General features: G+C 46.8%; 1 protein-coding gene across 2 annotated transcripts in view; it reads right to left on the minus strand.

The window, feature by feature from the left end:
• svep1 (sushi, von Willebrand factor type A, EGF and pentraxin domain containing 1) overlaps positions 1 to 13,848 on the minus strand; it is a 56,338-nt gene that overhangs the window by 4,620 nt on the left and 37,870 nt on the right. For both annotated transcript variants that reach the window (XM_053859521.1, XM_053859520.1), the window contains exons 29-44: positions 13,642 to 13,771; positions 13,280 to 13,450; positions 12,963 to 13,136; positions 12,782 to 12,901; positions 12,490 to 12,666; positions 10,886 to 10,970; positions 10,605 to 10,796; positions 10,358 to 10,525; positions 9,472 to 10,144; positions 6,683 to 9,399; positions 6,309 to 6,543; positions 5,787 to 5,942; positions 5,458 to 5,521; positions 5,035 to 5,208; positions 4,733 to 4,912; positions 710 to 889 (exon numbers count right to left, since the gene is read on the minus strand). In XM_053859521.1, the coding sequence (XP_053715496.1) occupies positions 710 to 889; positions 4,733 to 4,912; positions 5,035 to 5,208; positions 5,458 to 5,521; positions 5,787 to 5,942; positions 6,309 to 6,543; positions 6,683 to 9,399; positions 9,472 to 10,144; positions 10,358 to 10,525; positions 10,605 to 10,796; positions 10,886 to 10,970; positions 12,490 to 12,666; positions 12,782 to 12,901; positions 12,963 to 13,136; positions 13,280 to 13,450; positions 13,642 to 13,771 (5,596 nt within the window). The remainder of the gene's footprint in view (positions 1 to 709; positions 890 to 4,732; positions 4,913 to 5,034; positions 5,209 to 5,457; positions 5,522 to 5,786; positions 5,943 to 6,308; positions 6,544 to 6,682; positions 9,400 to 9,471; positions 10,145 to 10,357; positions 10,526 to 10,604; positions 10,797 to 10,885; positions 10,971 to 12,489; positions 12,667 to 12,781; positions 12,902 to 12,962; positions 13,137 to 13,279; positions 13,451 to 13,641; positions 13,772 to 13,848) is intronic.

Consider the following 13,848-nt stretch of genomic DNA (forward strand, 5'->3'; position numbering starts at 1 on the left):
GCAACATGTGCACCATTGAGATGCAAACTGAAAAAGCCTGCACTTGAGCAAAGATCAGAGGATTACTAGACAAAGGTTGTCATAGGTACATCATAGGCTATCATTAGCAGAGCCTTCAGGACACCCAGAGCGTTAGATGCAGTGTAATTTTGTTTTGTTAGACGACAGAAAGTGTGAATAGAGAGCGAGCCGTCAGGTGACCAGTCGAACATGCAAAGGACAAATACTTGGCAGCATGGCATCAAAGGCCAGATAGAGGATTCGTGTCCAATCAAATATCTAGTCTGCTTTTAAGTGTGAAGTGTAAAAATGTGTGTCAATGATAACTCATTTCATCATTAGTGCTAAGATTAATAACTAAAATGTGCCGAGGTTTAGTTAAGTCAAGAGCTTTCTGGTGAACCATATGAAGCAAATCGTGAGAAAACATTTCTTTATTTAGTTCAATTTCAGAGGCCTTGGTGACTTAAAAGGTTCCAGGCAGTGGTGTCCAGCCTGACAGGAAACAAACAACTAAATGGACAACAGCTATTTACTCAACAGCATTGCTACCAGCGGCAATAAAATGTTGTGAGGATAATCAACTAGTTTTGTTGGTCAATGTGACTGTTGCAGATGTGAGACACTCCAGCACATACGCTATCAAAACAATGACCAACAACATTCCTTCCACACCTCAGGAAGTGGGATAAAGCAGGAAGAGACGTACTTTCGCACACAGCGCTGACAGGGCTCCAGGTCCGATCCGGTCTGCAGGTGATGGTGCCACTGCCTCTCAACTGCTGACCTTTGGGGCAGGTAACGCGGACTGACTGCCCGACGTGAAACTCTGGGGATCTGCTCCGTCGAAAGCTGTCTCTCCAGCCAGGGGGTTGTGGGCAGGACTGCGCTGTGAGGACCACAAATAAAGGGTCATTCACTCAATACTGTGGAAAGAAAATGTCTGTAAACTCTTTTGGACTACGTCAAGCATTGTGAACTTCATCAGACACAACAATAAATTAATACAGTTTGCTTAAACTAATACCACATAAGGTCTTTTACTGAGCACAACATTCCTAGTACTATGAGACCCCCTCAGCTAATGACTTAGCCAGAGCTACTTGGGGCCATGTGTCAGCCAACCTGGCGTCCAATCAATGAGATGACTCTACCGTGCTGAATAAAGACACACTCAAGCTTAGAGTTTGCTGCTCTATGTCATATGTGCTTCGCCCTATAACGGGCTTCGCTATTGGTTTAACCACTCCGAGGCTCCGCCTCGCGCTTGAGAATTGATTGGCTTAACTCTCCACCCAGGAAGGCACCACCTCTCCCCATAAATCCCCCTGTTCATCGCCTTTCGTCTCCTTTTGTCACTCAGTCTTTGAATTGTTTCGTTGTGGATTATGGCCATTGGGTGTTATGGAGAGAACGTGCGCTTCTTGCGAGCGCTTATTGGACGAAGGAGACTCCCATGACCGTTGTTTTACCTGTCTGGGGCCGCATCATGTGTCGGAGTTCAACACATGCATCGCATGCGCCGACCTTCCTGCGGGGGAATGGCGGAGAAGGGAAGCCCTCCGCTCGTGGTTCGATGGCCTAGTTGAGAAGGCCATGCTGCCCGAGGCCGAGGCGCCGCAGCCAACGACCAACAGTAAGGGCAAGTGGCCGCTGATGAAGTCCGAGGAGGTCCGGGTCTTCGTGGAGGACAAACACAACAATATGTCTCTTCTGGCCTGCTCCATGGACAGTATGCTCTATGGCAAAGAGGACCTGACCCCAGAGGAGCTACACGAGGCCCAAATGTCCATGGCGGCCTTCTTACGGATGGCGCAGGCCTTCATCAAGGCCAGAGGCCAGACCCAAGCGCTGCTGCAAATGACAGCGCGAAGCATGTGGCTTGGCCTTTCGGGACTGGGGAACAAAGAGAGACGCGTCCTCGCTAGTGTCCCCATTTCTGAGGACTCGCTGTTCGGTGAGGGGATTACGGACAATGTGGAGAAGCTGGAGAGTTCACGCAAGACGGCGGGCTCGCTGTCGAGCATGCTGCGCTTGGGCTCGGAGAGGAAGCAGACGCCTCCGCCGGCCTAGTTCCCGGTCCGCTTCCAGAGAGGATCGGAGGGGTCCACGCCGGGATGAGAGCAGAGAGGACCGGAGGCGGGAGCCGTCACGGACCCGAGAGCCGGAGGTGTGCGAGTCGAGGCCAGGCCCCTCCAGCAGCGGTGCGCCACGGAAGGAGGGGGCGCGAGGCCACGCTCGTGCCAGGTTGGGCTCCTTCTGCTATGGGCTACTCTACACCCCCATCTGGCTAGTTCATTGAAAAATTCAAGAAGTTTTCTCTGCCTGGTGATTCATGTACTGTTGATGGTACTGTGTCATTGTGTGGCGTTGCATCACGGGGTTCTGCGGTTCCGGCTTCGCTGAGGCCTTTTCGACGCGTTCTCCGAGTAGGAGTTACGACGCCGCCATCATCACAAACCGCTAAGTCTGAGGTGTGTGAGAAGATGGTCGGCCATTTTGTGCGACCTCCAGTGGACGAGGGCGGCTCACGCGGGAGGTTTGGCCTTTTTGCTTCTCCATCAGCCAGGTCCACGCATGGGGCCGATTATGGTAAGTCGCGAGGCCTTTTTGAGGACGCCCGGAGACTACAGAACCCAAGATGCGCCGCGCCTACGGACGCTGACGAGCCGCTGGAGACATCCATCACAGAGGTCAGTGACGTTTCTTTGCTGTCTGGGATGCAGCCCTTTCGAGGGAGCCCCCTCACCACAGAAGTCGGACGTGGGGGGGGGCCAGTGTGTCTGCAGCTGAGCGTTCCTCAGCTGACTCAGTTTTACACGGAGTGGGTCAAAATGTGCGGACCTCTCGCGCCATGGTTCGACAGGACGACAGGACCAGGTGCGTCGGGATCTGGTGTTCTGGGACTCTCAGGCACGTCTGATGGAGGGCATGCCGGTTGGTTGTGTTCTGCGATGTCTTCACGTGTTCACCGACGCGCAGGATCAGACCAGTTGCGAGAACTGTGGTCCCACGCTGGAGTTTACAAGCGGTCTTGGAAGGACTTTGCGGCTCATCTTTTGAGCCGTTGGCCTCTGCTCACATTGGCATGGTGTCGTATAAAACTGCACTTCTTTTGGCCCTGGTTTCTGCCAAAACAGTTGGGGACTTGGCAGCTTTGTCAATCAACCCGACATGTTTGTCTTTTGGGGATGATGGGGATTCGGTCACCCTCCGCCTGAACCCATCTTATATCCCTAAAGTGATCACATCAGCTTTTAGGTCGCGGGTCATCTCTTTGAGAGCCTTTTCACCTCCGCCACATCAGGATGAGCAGGCGGCGCGTTTGCACCTGCTCTGTCCAGTGAGGGCCCTGGCGGCCTATCAGGACCGTACCAAGGGGGTACGAAAGTCGGAGAGACTTTTCATATGTTTTGGTGGTCAGTCAGCTGGGAGAGCGGTGACCACACAGCGCTTAGCTCATTGGATCTGTGCAGCCATCTCCGCAGCATATGAGGCCACCGGAGCGGAGCCTCCAGCTGGGTTGAAGGCTCATTCGACCAGAGCCATCTCCACGTCAGCTGCTTTGTTCAGAGGTGTTTCGATGCTGTGAAGCTGCATCATGGTCATCAGCTTCCACGTTTGCCCGAGCATATCTCAGGGATATGGTGTCGGGGTCCGTGGCCCATTCAGTCTTGCAGACGGTTTCAGGGCCACCTTGAGGTGGGTCACTGGTTGTGTTTGGCTTCTGCTTCGGCTGGTCCTTCGGTTGAGGGCCATGCTGGGAGGGAACTCATCCCTACCGGCTTCGCCGAGGTGTTAAACCAATAGCGAAGTCCGTTAGAAGCACGTATGACATAGAAATAACTGAAGTTACTGAACGTAAGTTCTATGAATATGTGTGGAGCCCTCTAACAGTCTGCCCAGCAGGCCCTGTTCTCCCTGAGTTTCCAAAAGGAGACGAAAGGCGATGAACAGGGGGATTTATGGGGGGGGAGAGGTGGAGCCTTCCTGGGTGGAGAGTTAAGCCAATCAATTCTCAGGCACGGGGCGGAGCCTCGGAGTGGTTAAACCAACCGCGAAGCCCGTTAGAGGGCTCCGTACGTATTCATAGACCTGAAGTTACGTTCAGTAACTATTATTTCTCAAGTAGTCGGATGTGAACCAGACAGAGAGACTTGATTGAGATTGTCATGTCATGAGCTCAAGAGTGCAATTCAATACTGGACGTTCCAAAGCTTTGCAAAACCGAAGGAGTTTTGTGAAGAGGACTGGCAGAAATTTCCTCCTGGCTGTAGAGCAGTACAGAAAACCGGTGGTTGAGTTAATTAGTGCCTAAGGAGAGTGAATCAGACATTAAGTCTCATATTTTTTTTCATTCCTGTGCTGTGAAAATTGACCTGTTCAGGAAAAACATGTAACATTTTTATGTAATTGATCTATTGTGACTGAGAGGATCAGAACACAATTTAGGTGCTATTTAGTGTTCAGATACTTTTTCTTGCAACTGATCATGTGTATCTTCATGTTCATAAAAAACTCAAGTTTTTTTTACTTAACAAAAGAAACAAAACTGTCTAAGTGATTTCCTTCAAACAGACAAAATAACTAGCATGTACAAAAGCCACATTCTACAGGTCAGTCATTTTTTCAAGCTTCCGGAGCAGGGTTAGGCTCCAGTGAGATCACTGCTGGGAACTGATTTCTCTTTCACTTTTACATTTGTGGTTGCAAAAGATGCGGACATGCTCACGTTGACAAGTAGGGAAGGGGGAACTCCAGGTTTTTCCTCCCATGCACTTTATCAGTGGCTCCCCCACCAGGGTGTATCCTTTATCACATTGGAACTGCACTGCTTGGCCAGTGTTCATGACATGTTCCTGCAGGTTACCATGGAGCAACTGCTTCGGGCTCTCACAACCATGAGAAGCAGCTGTAATGACATAACGGAACATTTTTGAAAATAGAGTCAACTTCTGAAAACATGCCGACTGGTGTGCTGACACGCTCCAACACTGAGGGGCTATGTGTAATTACACAAGTAGCATTGAGTACCTTCACATGATGGCGCTGGGAGACTCCATGTTCCATTTGAGAGACACACGAGAGTTTTGGAGCCAAACAGCTGCAGACCATCATTACATGCATAGCTGGCATTGTGCATGTAAGTGTCCCCTGAACTTTGGACAATAGCATTGTTGACTTTCGGTGGAGCTCCACATGATTGTGCTAAAACAAGAGGAAACAAAATGCTCTAGGTGAAAAAAAATACGGGCATATTCACTGGGAAATACGCTGAAAATTACTTCTCAAATGATTGTCTATTTGAATTTATGATTGTTTATTTCAATGCCACGTCCGCTGAAAACTGAAGGAAAAGACAGTGATAGAAAAAAAAGAGGGCAGCCCTGGTCAAGTGAGTGAGGGAGTGACTGAGTGAATACAACGCAAGAAGTCATTCTTGCTGTGACAACCTACCAACACACAGAGGCCGAGAGCCGCTCCATGTTCCATCTCCACGGCAGGTCTGAACTGAGACCCCCTGTGGAAAGCCAAGTCATTCACCATGAATCCAAAAAACAAAACATCCACTAAAGTAAAGCAAGGAGGAAATAGTTAAGATGGGAAGACTGACTCAGCTCCAAACAGTAAGTGACGTGTTCTTCCAGTGAAGTGAACACTTGTGCAAACAATATGACAGAAGCAATTCACTTGAAATCATATTTCCTCAAAGAAACTTGAGCTGAGGGGAATTGCAGTCATTGAATTGCTCAAGGATTACGGTCAGTAGTGAGTCATCCTGATACCTGCATAATAAAGCCAGGAAGACAGGAATACATGACAGAGTCGCCATAGGTGTAGCTGTCCCCTTCAGTGAAACCATGAAGGAGAGGAGCGGGTTTCTGGCAAATGACCAGCTGGCAAGAGAATGTCGACATGTTCGGAGACCAGCTTCCACCCAGCTGAAAACACAACAACACAGATAAGAACCAAACTCTGAGCGACATCAATGGAGGAATTAATGGGAAACAAAAAAATACTGAGTGTCATAAAAAGAGACCCTTGAAATTTGACAGTCTCAAATATGATCATGAAAATCATGAAAAATAATGTAATCATGCTTTGTGTGACTAATTGTTTATAATTATTGACGGTTTGAATATGTCAGTCGGGCTCAAAGTCAACAAATAACAGGGAATATGTTCAATATGGCTAAAGAAATAAACTAGCTGAACATGATATTAGTAGGCCTGCCATTAGCACATAGAGCATCATAATGATCATTCTCCAGCGGAAATGTGATTAAGCCTGTGTGTTTTGAATCCTACCTGGCATTCAAAAACTGCTGACCCCTTCCCATAGAAACCAGTGGGACAGGAGAGTGTGACGGTGCCCCCAACAGGTGTAAGTTTCTTTCCAGTCACAGTCAGTTGTGGGACGGACAAATTCGAGGGAAGTAGACAGGGAGAAGGCTCGCAACGAATGCTGTGTTTCGACCAGGTACCGTCACTTTGGCATGACAGAGTGGCTGTCTGCGTTGCTAGGTCATAGCCTTCATCGCACCTGCAATGTAATGAAAACAGTTTAAACTAAAATACACCATAAAACGTGCTGCACAACCACAGACTTATCCTTTGTGTAAAGTGAGAGGTACAAATTCTACATCATTGGCAGAGAAATAAAAAGCAAGATAAGGGATTACCTATACATGATCGTGTTTGGATAGGTGTAGGACTCTCCAACGACCTGGGCATGGACTACAGCTGGAGGGCTTCCACACATGACAGGCTCACAGCTGATTCTGGGCACGCCCCATTGACCATCTTTTCCACAGGAAAGGTTAGGGAACCCTTTGGGGGTATAGCCAGGCAGACACCTGTATATGACGGTGTCTAGGAGGGTCGCAATGCCGCCCTGCAAAACAGCGTTAGCGACTGTTGGCGGAGCGGCACTGCAACTCCCCCGACTACACACAGGTACTCCAGGGCTCCACAGCCCTCCCTTCTGACACACAGACTCAGCCGGACCAAGAAGCTTGTACCCCTCATCACACTGGAAGCGTATTCTATTCCCACATGAGAGGTCACGGCCTTGAACTACTCCAAATTTCACAACTGGGTTTGCACAGACACAAGGTCTACACTGAGGAACACTGCCAATCCACAGGCCTTTAGCTGAGCATCGCAGGATGGGGTCTCCAACCACTTCATAACTATCAAAGCAGATGTATTCAACTATGTCATCAAAATTGAAACTGGATCCATTTAGATAGCCGTGACTGATGTCCTCGGGTGGATCGCAAGTGACGATTTTACATTCAGGGACAGGCTTGTCCCAAAGTCCGTCAGACTGACACACATGGACAGCATCTCCGATTAGAGTGTATCCTTCATTACATCCATATTTGATCTTACTGTCAATTCCAAACTCTGACCCCAGGATGTAACCATTGGCTGGCAGCAAAGGCTTTGGACACATGGCGGGCACGCATGTTGGGTTTTCAAGGCTCCAGGTGCCATCAGCCCTACAAACACTGACTGTTTTTTCTTTCAAGAAGAAACCTGTTGGACAAATGAGTTTAATCTCATTCATGTATGTGTAGTCCTCACCTTGGTGACTTATACCGTTTGGAACTTTAGGAGGCCCACAAGATACTGGTTCACACAAAGGCTTATCCCCATTCCACTTTCCATTAGCCTGGCAAATGATGGTGCGACTACCTTTCATGATGAACCCAGGCCTGCATTGATAGCTGAGGAGTGCTAGATACACAAAAGAGTTTCCACTGACGGTACCATTAGCAATTATCCCTGGGTCACCACAAGAAACAGGGAAACAAACTGGGGCGTCATTGGTCCACAGTCGGCCTGATAGACATTGGCGGACAGGCTCTCCTTTAAGCTCGTATCCTTCCTCACAGGAATATTTGACCATGCTGCCAAAGGACGTGTCTGTCACATTCACCCAGCCGTGCTCTGGATTTAGGGGTGTTTCACACTCAGCCGGGACACAGGATGGAGCTGTGCCATTCCAACCCCCATTCTCTTGACAGACCAACCTAGTTGGGTTTGTGAGCTCGTATCCTTGATGGCAACGGTACTCGATCATTGTCCGATGAAGGAAACTTAACTCCATTGGTGAAGTTGAAATATCCTTAGTCGAGTAACTTCCTTCAAGGTCCATTACTCGAACATAGTCACCAAAGTCAATATGGGGAGGAAGGCCACAGTCAGAGGGAACGCAAAGAGGGGCGACGCTCGACCAGCCATGCTCTTCACATGTTAGGTGATCCTGGCCAACAAGCTGGAAACCAGGGAAACAGCTGTAGAAAATGGTCACGCCAAAACTGTGATCTTGACCTTCAACAAAACCATTTTCAATTGATTGAGGAGATGTGCAGGATATCTGCTGACAAGATGGAGGCTCAAACTCCCATTTACCACTCGACAGACATTTTAGGGTCTCAGGACCTTGAAGACGGAATCCACGGCGACACATATAGGTAGCAATGTGGCCAAATTGGAGTTTCGTATAAATTACTTTTCCATTGGCGATCTGTTTGGGGAATGGGCACTCTATTGGGCGACAAGAGGGCACATTCCCAATCCAGTGTCCTTTTTCGCCACAGAGAATTGTTGAATTTCCCACTAAACTGTATCCAGTTCTACAACTGTATAGGGCCTTGCTGAGGTACATTAAACCCTGGACATCAACGATACCATTCAAAATCTCCACTGGCTGAGGACATTCAACTGGTATACACTCTGGGGATGGATGGCTCCACTGTCCGTTGGCTTGACACGATACAGAACCTTGATTTTTCAAAGTAAAACCATCCATACACTTGTAGTTAGTTACTGTGTCATACGGAAATGGAGGTGATGTCAATGAAGGGGATCCAAATGACACCTCCGGTGGTGGTCCACAAAACACCATTTTGCAGACAGGAAACGTGTCATTCCACTCTTGTGATGGCATACAGCGGATGATTGTAGCACCTTCGATGGCATAACCATCACTACATGACAATTCAACAGTTCCAGACTCAGAATCCAACCCTTTGAGAATCAAATGGTTCTCCTCTAGTGGTGGCTCTGGACATTGCACAGGTGAGCAACGTGGAGGCCGTGTCTTATCCCACCTCCCATACTTAAGACAGGTCCAGATGGCATCTCCAACTAGCTCATAGCCCTTGTGGCAGAAATATTCGACTTTGCGTCCAACTTGGAAGTCTGAGCCTTTGTAGTACCCGTGACCAATGGTGGGTGGTGGGTCACAGGTGAGAAGGATGCAGGTGGGTGGGTCGTTGTTCGACCACTGGCGGTTGGCTTGGCAAACTCTCTCAGGACGACCCATCAGTTTGTACCCAGCATTGCAGGCATACGTCACCTTGCTATTAAAGGTAAAACGACCTCTGACCTGCAAACAAAAACGATGGGCCCTTCAGACAAAAGTAAAGCTGAAATATGTCGTCACTTTATGATGTCTTACCTGTATGTACCCATTCTTAAGCGTAGGAGGAGCCGAGCAAGACACCGGAACACAGATGGGCAGAGGCCCTCCCCACTCGCCAGTTCCCATACAGGTTCTTCTCTTCTCTCCACGGATCAGAAAGCCTTTATCACAGCTGTACGCAACTACAGCTCCAAAACTGTAGTTTGTTCCACTCACATAGCCCCGATCTATACTCTGTGGTTTGGAGCATCTGACTGGCACACACCCAATATAATAAGGAGAAGGATCCCAGTCCCCTCCCAGCAAACATCTAAGTGTGGCTGATGTGTTGAGCATGAAGCCCTCTTCACATTTATAGGTCACTTCAGTGTTGCTGGCATATTTAGGTTTGCTAACTGAATCTAAAATTGCATGGGAGATGACTGGAGGTTTTAAACAAAAGTTTGCAATGCAGCGAGGGGCTTCAAATCCTTCAGGCGGTGACCACACTCCCTGAGCATTACACATCATCTTGGAATTGTTCCCTACAGTGTATCCGTCAGTGCAATAGTAGTTAGCAGTGTCTCCAAACAGCTGGTGGCTCTCGTAGGGCTCTGCATGGTCAATGTCTGGTGGAGGACCACATGAGCGGGGAACACACTGGGCAGAGCTGGAACTCCATTGGCCAGTCAGTAGACATTCTCGTGTTTCTATGCCAATTAGAGTGTAGCTGTTGTGAAGAAAAAAAAGTAACGGAATATTAGTTTTTATGCTAAACAAAATAGATCTTTTTTGACCGTATAGCTTATATTTTCAATGGCATAAAGGCCAGACTCATCAAGCCCTGGTCTACATTTGCCACCATTGTTACTGGCCAAACCTTGTGATGTAAAATGTAAAAGTGTAGAATACTACGGTCCCAACAGACTTGAGCCTCATTTACCCTTCTTTGCAGACATAGTGCACCTTGTTCCCCACTTCGAAGTTATGGCCAACAGTCACTGCATCTTTCAGCGCAGGGGGTTCGCTGCAGACGAGACTCACACAACGGGGAGCTGGCCGGCTCCACTCTCCTGTGGCTTCACAAATGACTTCCATTCGCCCCTGTGGTCTTGAAATGAACATCAAATTCAGTATTATCAATCGCACTGATCCAGCCGCATGTTTTGTAGATAATGATTCTGACATACTTGTATCCTTCCTGACAGGTGTAGACTGCAACGGACTTGTAAGTGTTTGTGTCAAGAAAATAGTCTGCATGATCCACCATTGGCGGGCCCCCACATGAGACGGGATGACAGATAGGTGGTGTCCCACTCCACATGAGACTGGCAAGACACTGGAACTCATAGGGGAATTGAGGCATGAAACCTTCAACACAGCTGAAAGAAGATTGAACACACATTTAATGATGCTGGTCACCTTCACAACGTACTATGAAATACAGAGAGTGCTGCCGGTGAGATCTTACCTGAATGTTATTTTGCTTCCATAAGTGAAGTTACTTCCAGTCATGACTGAGTTTTCTGGGACAGCTGGTGGCTGGCAAGAGAGTGCTACAACACACATCAACATTGTTCAGTTAGTGGAGTCAAATATTTGTGCCAAAAAGATTAATTTGCCATATTTGTCGTATCTATTTTACGTAATTACTTATTTTTTGGTTAAATTAAAAAAAAAGAATATTACAGATGATTCACGCACACGTTTTGGAACTCCTTGCATTCCATTTTAAATAATCACTCCGACTAGCAATACAACACAGGTATACCTGCTGTTGTGCCTTGCTGAGCACTTTTGCACTTTTCTGTAGTTTTTGGGTTTACTGCATTCCCTACACTGCTTAACTGTCCAGTTTGCCTTTACGCCACTGTCCTGTTTTTGCATCTAGACTTTGTGCCTTCTTTCTTGCCAAGTTTGAAAATGAGTAGAAAGAAAAATGAATTATAGCAGTGTCATACAGTGACATCATTCCCCAGATGTGATTTTGCCCTATTTGGATAGTCTTCAGAATAGTACATAGCCACCGGGTCACGTGAGATCAATCTATATGACAATTAAGTGAAGTGAGTTAAAATAGCTATAAATGCAACGCTAATGAAATTAATATTGCCATTACTTCCCCAGTGTGTGTGTGTGTTGAACATTTTATCACATTATAATGGACCGTGCAGCGATTTGGGAGCTGCCACCGCTGGATCAGGGGAATGAGTCGCCAGGTATCTGTGAATGAGCGTATAGGTTGCCTCAATTTCCACAGTGGTCTTATGGAGCTCACTTCGCAGCGCATTATGGTATTTGAAATACACATTTTATTACATCATGGAGTCAGTGAGGTGGAAAATTACAGTTTGAAACAGGGGTGACAAGGTGATAGTTAACCTGGTCAAGACTTAACCAGAATGGATTGTGAAACATGGATGCGATAAATGAGTATTCAAGGGTTCTTCTTCAATGCAATCTTATCTTAAGTTGCACTTTTGGTCTTCACTATATTCATTAACTCAAAACTCAATAACTCAAATGGTCCTGTTTCCCTTTGACCGGTCACTTCTACTGATTGGTGGGTTATGTGAAACTGTGACGGGAGGGGGCTCTTTGTCTACCATTGTACCTCACAGTCTATGCGCCACTCTGTCAACACCCAGGGCTGCCTTAAATAAAACACTATTTGGAGACTAGTTTTATTCAACATTCGTAACTAAACATTTTCCAGTCATCAGTCAGCAAGAAGTGCATAGAAAGGGAAAGGGTGGCGTGATCTGATCGGTTCATATGAAGTGTCTGTCATGAAATGTTTTGTCGCATCTTCTAAACAATATGACAGATGTGTTCTACTTTAGTTAGCTCTCCATCTTAGTATACGTTAACACATCTCTCCACTATTTCTGAAGCATTAGCATCTGTTTTGTGTTGTCGTTTACTGTTAAAACTGAAACTATGCAGAACACTTACACATATTTTTATTTGTAGTATTATCGGCCTTCTTTTACACTTGGTCTTGACTTGAGCATGGGTTAAGGAATCAGCTTCATACTCTAGCTACCCACTGGTTTCTTAAAATGACCCCTTTACCTTTGCAGAACGGAACAGCATCATCCCAGTTTCCAGTTTCCAGACAGTGTTGGCGAGAAGAACCAATAAGCTCGTAGCCAGTATCGCATCCAAAAACAACTTCACTTCCTGCCATGAAGTTGCTGCCTTCCCGATGGCCAAACTCAGGAGAACCAGGGTTGTCACATTTAACTGGCTCTGAAAAAAAAGTGTATATTTAGCGAAAACAGAGACACAATAAGATTCCATACATAATATTAAACGAGAAAAATAACGTCTATGTGAGTCAGAAAAGAAATGGACGTCAGCTCACCTGTGCAGTTCTTGCCATCACCTCTATATGGATGGATGCAGGTGCAGGTGTAGGAGCCATCAGTGTTGTAACATCTAGCATGTTCATCACAGTCAGAACCAAGAGCACACTCATCCACATCTGTTAATACAAAATGGGCATTATTTCACTGCAACAAAAGTGACATTAAATAAAGACTGACCAAGACAGGAAGGAAGATTTCCTCCCCATTTGCCGCTGTTGGTGCAGTGAACTTTAGCATCTCCCAGCAGGTAAAAGCCAGATTTGCATTCATAGAAAATAGAGCTTCCAGCATAGAAGTCTGAACCCCGATACAAACCATTCTCAAGGGATCGAGGGGCAGCACACATAACTCCTAATCGACAAAAACATAGATGATTAAAAAGCTTTCACAATGGCATGGATTTATTTACCTTGCTTACTAAACAACAATTTGTGATGCAGAATCAACATCGCAAACCGAAATATTCCAATTTTTATATTTAAAAGCACATTTACGTTCACAGGTGGGGAAAGGGTGGCTCCAGTCTCCTTTATTTTGGCACTCAAGGACTGGCTCCCCCACTAGGTAAAAGCCTGGGTCACATGACAGCTGCACTTGAGCCCCCGGGGTTACTTCCACAGAGGAGGCATGAAGATGTGGAGTAGCATTTTCCAGTTTGGGACAATCTGATGATTACAAAACACCATTAACAATCTTCACATGAAGATTCAGAAAGGAAAAATGAGTTTTTCAAATTATAACTGGAAACTGCCAGTGGAATAAAACAGAATTTGGCTCATTTTCATTACAAGCAGTTGACAAAAGGCTTATTAAAGCACTAAATGATGCAACCAGAAAGTATCTGAAGCACTCGTACCTGCACAGAAAATGCTGTTCAGGTTTACTTTAACCCGACCAACCACACCACTGAGGAAGTCTGGCCAAGCCAAGACATTTCCTCTGTGAGTCACATGGGATGCTGGGCAGCTGCTTGCTAGGACCTTGATCTGTTGTTTCGAGAAAAGATGAAAAGCGTGCATTGCACAAGGGTTACACACAAAGCAAACAAAACAAAGAAAGTTTT

Source organism: Synchiropus splendidus, chromosome 3, assembly GCF_027744825.2.
Source record: "Synchiropus splendidus isolate RoL2022-P1 chromosome 3, RoL_Sspl_1.0, whole genome shotgun sequence".
Taxonomy (NCBI): Eukaryota; Metazoa; Chordata; class Actinopteri; order Syngnathiformes; family Callionymidae; genus Synchiropus; species Synchiropus splendidus.